At 39.5% G+C, this 4,909-nt stretch overlaps 1 protein-coding gene across 1 annotated transcript; it reads left to right on the top strand.

Moving 5' to 3' along the window:
• Window positions 1–2,652: 2,652 nt before the first annotated feature.
• LOC111727544 (keratin-associated protein 8-1) lies at window positions 2,653–2,844 on the top strand. Its single transcript, XM_023517419.1, has one exon. It carries the CDS (start codon window positions 2,653–2,655, stop codon window positions 2,842–2,844), a length of 192 nt encoding a protein of 63 aa, XP_023373187.1.
• The last annotated feature ends 2,065 nt before the right edge of the window (window positions 2,845–4,909 follow it).

The following is a 4,909-nucleotide window of genomic DNA, read 5'->3' on the forward strand; positions in this document are numbered from 1 at the left end:
TATTCTGGTGAAATAGCCACATGGCAGCCAAAAACTGTATATTCCCTTCTTGTTCTCCCGCCCATTGGAGCATTCGTTCCGCTGGATGCAGGACAAATTGTTGAAAAGCGGGACTGTCCCGCCAAAAGCTGGATGTCTGGTCACCCTAGTGTAGGACTGAGGTCATATCTTATTAAATAGTATGAATTTTTCCCACAGCATCCAGGACAGGATTAGTAGTAGAGGAGAAGACAGTTTGGAATGGTGGAGCCTGAAGTTAGTCTAATGGGAAAGAGAAAAAAATTATAGAAGTTAGTAGGCAGTTGAGTAATGCAAATAATATTTTCCCTGAATTTTGTAACTTCTGTGACTTGTGTTAGTGTTTTAATTTTTTTGTGATTACTATTAGAATCTTAACAATCTTAACAAATGTTTACTTTTTATACTTAATTTTACACTTGTTATGTTGTGTTCTTTTCCACAAGAAGGATTCTTAGGATTATATATACTTGGGGCTCTATGAAAACAAGAAACCTTCTTTGATAAGCTTATTATTAGAATAAAACTTTCATAGACTCATGTGGAATTAAGATTGCTAGTAATTTTGTTTATATGTGATGTTTTGATGTGTAATATGTTTCCTTAAAGTTTTCTTTTGGTAGGATTTTCCATAGAATTTCTAGAGAAAATTCAGGCTGTTTCCTGTAAATTGGGCTTAAGTTTTTTAAAAAAGACAACATATTTTAATTTTTATTCCCCATTACTACTCCGATATAGAGCTAGGTACTGTGCCATAGAAGGTGCAGCTAGCATTTTGTCAGATTAGGTTGGCAAGTGGAGGGAAAAACTCAGTAAACAGGACATCACAACTGAACTTTGTCATTATTAATTCAGTGTTTTTCTATTCCATTATACAGTGTTATTTTTTATTTAAGTTTTTCTTTGCCCCAACATTGCCAGCTTTTCCATCATGGAACAACACGGCAATCGAATGATTGTAGAAATAAAATGTAAATCATTCCATAATTTTTAGGGGAGGACCTCTTATTGAATATTTTTTATATTTTGAGAATGAATCTAATTTTGATTCCCTGAATTTATTTAGCTATAAGTTATATGTAGGATTTAAATTTTAAATACTGAATCATCATAGGCAGCCATACAGCTATGCTCATAAAGCAGAGTGCTAAGCGGCGCTGTAGGTGTTTTCAAAAAAGCTTCTGCTGTAATAAAACTATTAGTGCTTAGAACACTGGCATAGTTTTATAGTAGTCTAAGTATTTCACCCTATTCTTGGGGTTCAATCTGTGACTCTTACCTACTGAAAGCAGGTTGCAGAGTTACCTCCAGGATCTAAAGCGAAGTTTGGGGGACCAGTGTGTAATACTGTTTTGTGGTCTTCTAGAATGATTCCTTTTATCTCTCTGCCTTCCTGTTTTTGTGCCATATGTTCTCTTCCGCTGTATGTTCTGTAAGGTTTCTGCAAAGTGTCATTGTGGGGAACCTCAACACAGGTTTCTGGATGACCCAAGATAGTTTTGATCCATATCCTCTCTCCTTTAACTTGTATTTTAGAATTAAATTTCCATTTAGAGAGGAATAACTTTTCCCTATCCCATGGTGCTTAAGTGGAATATAATAGCATGGATTTAATACTGTCACCTGACACTTCATAAGATCACCACACTTGTCAAATAATTGGTTTTATTAGCTCTAATGAAAAAAAAATTATGCATTGAAACATGAAATCTCCTATTTATTTTTTTATTAATAATATTCATTTATTTATTTTACATAGAGATGGATCTCTCTATGTTGCCCAGGCTGGTCTTGAACTCCTGGGCTCAAGCAGTCATCCTACCTCAGCCTTTGAGTAGCTGAGACTTGCCTTAGTCTTATTTTCAACATTTAGTTTAAACAAGTGTATCAGCCCAACAAATCGTTCAGCATTGGGTGGGATTTAGACAGACATTCCATTTAAAGAATTACAATATTAATAATTGAGGCAGGTGCAGAAATGCACTGATAGATGTATTTTTAGGTAGGAGCTGTATTGATACTAGGTTTTTAACAAGTTTCCTAAACAATGTAGCTGTAGGTATAAGCTATGACATCTATCCTGTATTCTCAAAATAAATAAATTCTTTAAGCAAGTGAATACTAAGAAATACCTTAATTTTGAGATGAACTATCTACTTATTTTTTATTCACCAATGTATTCAACATGTATTTATTGAATTCCAACTACGTATTGCTGTGGAAACTCAGAGAGCGAGAGGGCTGCCTAACAGCGAACAACATCAGAGTGTTTCTTGGTACAGTAAAGCCCGTTTACAGACAGTTCTACTGACACACAGGGTCTGTAAGGCCAAGCGCTTTGAAGTCCCTGCAATAATACTTTTAGGAAGGGACGTGATCTGTTTGAAGGTATCTCCTCTCCGTGTTATATCCCGCGAGAGCTTTCTTAAGCAACTGTAATGACATCTTAAGCAAGAGCAAAGCAAGTTAATGAGCTTTTCTGGTAACGTAAATTGGTGTCAGGAATGAAAATGAGGTGCTGACGTTTTTCACCACGCCCCAGAGCCAGGGTATATAAAGAGGGTTCTGAGGCCAGGAATCCATCGCACTGCGGACACACATTCCCCTGCCACCCAAGCCCTCCACTCCGCCACCATGCACTGCAACACCTTCTCCGACGCCGTCTTCCCCGGCTGCTACTGGGGCAGCTACGGCTACCCCCTGGGGTACAGCGTGGGCTGCGGCTTCGGCAGCACCTACTCCCCGGTGGGCTACGGCCTGGGCTACGGCTACAATGGCTGCGGGGTGTACAACTTCAGAAGATACTGGCCATATGCTCTGTACTGAACCTGCTGAGATCCCCGAGGTGTGCCATCTTCTCTCCCTCGAAGGCTGAAACGCCCGTCTCTGGGTCCCTCCCGTGTCTACCCCCTTAATCTTCACCTGCTCATCAAGCTCAGAGTCCCTGCGTTTCTCACCAGCACTGACGTCCCCAAGGGAAGAGAATGAAGAACCAGACGCTGCCTCCAGCTGCCTCTCCTGGATGATGTGTGTTGGGACGTTTCCAGAAAATTGACACTCCCCTGGACATCTATTACTTTTGAATTTTTCATGACATTCCTGACCCTTGTCATGGTGTTGTGGATCTGTCTGCCAAAAGCTCAATAAACTTGTCTCAACTAGCATAATAGTCTTATCTGGGAGTGGAGTTTTTCTTTCTTAGTGTGGGTGTATATTTTCTGGTACTCGGAGTGGGAAGCAAGTGGATTTATTTTTCTTATACGGCATTAGAGGCAGTGAGAAAGCAGATGATTTTTGATTTTGCATAATAAGCATACAAGAATGAGGGTTGTTGGCAATGACAAAAAACGTTGCTTGTCTGAACCTTCCCCGAACTTGATGACACCACCTCTAATCTAGGAGGTCATTCATTGTTTAGGTTCCCGACTCATTTCCTGATTTCTGCCCTTCCTGGAGAAAACTCAACATAAGAGAGACTGAAGTTATTCTGTTAGTGCAGATGAAACCCACTGTGCTCCTTCTCCCAGGGTTTGTAGACTAAAATACCAAGTCCCCTACTTAAGGATTCTGTAGCATTAAGAAATAGAGATGCAATAGACATACCTTGGGAATCTGAGAGCCTTTTAGGTGAAGGGATAAATCCCCTAAATCAAACACCTAAAGTATGAGACATATAAAGTGTCTACTTCATAGCTTAGAAGCACCCAGGTTAGACACAATGATGGAAACCTTGATCTTTGTGGAATTAATACATGATAGCGAGTTTCAGTCTTAAAAGACAGGAACCGTAACAAATAGTTATTTCTGAAGATTTATCAACCTTCCTCTATGTTCCTTTTGGGAAGAGAGCGATATTCATTTTAGAAGTCAAAACAACAATGTCTCAATCCTGCTGAAAACATTTCATGTATAATATAAATATTTTTGGTGACAGTAGGATTCAGCTTAACTTTGCTTTTTTATTGGACATCTACAAGTGGTTGTATTGCCTGTAATCCACTTTGCAGAGATCATTTTGGAGGAGAGTATTTTCTCCACCGCATTTCATCCAATATATATTTTTTTAAGTTCAGAAAATATGGCCAAACACAGTGGCTCACACTGTAATCCTAGCACTCTGGGAGGCCAAGGCAGGTGGATTGCTTGAGCTCAGGAGTTTAAGACCATCCTGAGCAAGAGCAAGACACTGTCTCTAATAAAAATAGAAAAACTGAGACAAGAGGATCACTTCAGCCCAAGAGACTGGAGGTTGTTGTGAGCTATGATGACATCAGGGCATTCTTCCCAGGTTGACAGAATGAGACTCTGATTAAAAAAAAAAAAGTTTAGAAAATAATTTGTTGAAAAATATTTAATTAACTGATTGTTTTTCTTTTTCTGGTTTAACAATAATAGACATTCTTACAACCAATAAGATCTCCAGTTCAAAGCTTTTTAGCAGCCACATATTAACTTATGCTGAGAATGGTGAATTAAAGAACAACTTTCAAGCATTAGAGTATTACGTTGAAATTAAAAGGTATCAGTCTGTTTGGAAATGACTTTGTGCTTGTAAAGACCTTAGAGAGCATCGCATTCAGTGTCTCTTTCTTTCTCCTTCTCTCCCTCCCTCCCTTCTTCCTTCCTTCTTTCCTTCCTCTCACTCTCTTTCTCCCTTTGTTTTTCTCTCTCTCTCCCTTTCTTTTGCTCTCTCTCTTTTCCCTTCCCTTCCCTTCCCTTCCCTTCCCTTCCCTTCCCTTCCCTTCTCTTCTCTTCCTTTCTTTCTTTGAGTCTCACTCTGTTAACCCTGGGTAACATGAGTCCCATGGCATCAGCCTAGCCCCCAACCTCACACTCCTGGGCTCAAGTGATCCTCCCGCTTCAGCTTCTTAAGTGGCTGGGACTCCAGGTA

Source organism: Otolemur garnettii, unplaced genomic scaffold (genome assembly GCF_000181295.1).
Source record: "Otolemur garnettii isolate 467f Iridium unplaced genomic scaffold, OtoGar3 scaffold00111, whole genome shotgun sequence".
NCBI classification, from domain to species: domain Eukaryota; kingdom Metazoa; phylum Chordata; class Mammalia; order Primates; family Galagidae; genus Otolemur; species Otolemur garnettii.

Coding starts and splice junctions, on each gene's coding strand:
- LOC111727544 (XM_023517419.1), top strand. CDS start 2,653: ATGCACTGCAACACCTTCTCCGACGCCGTCTTCCCCGGCTGCTACTGG.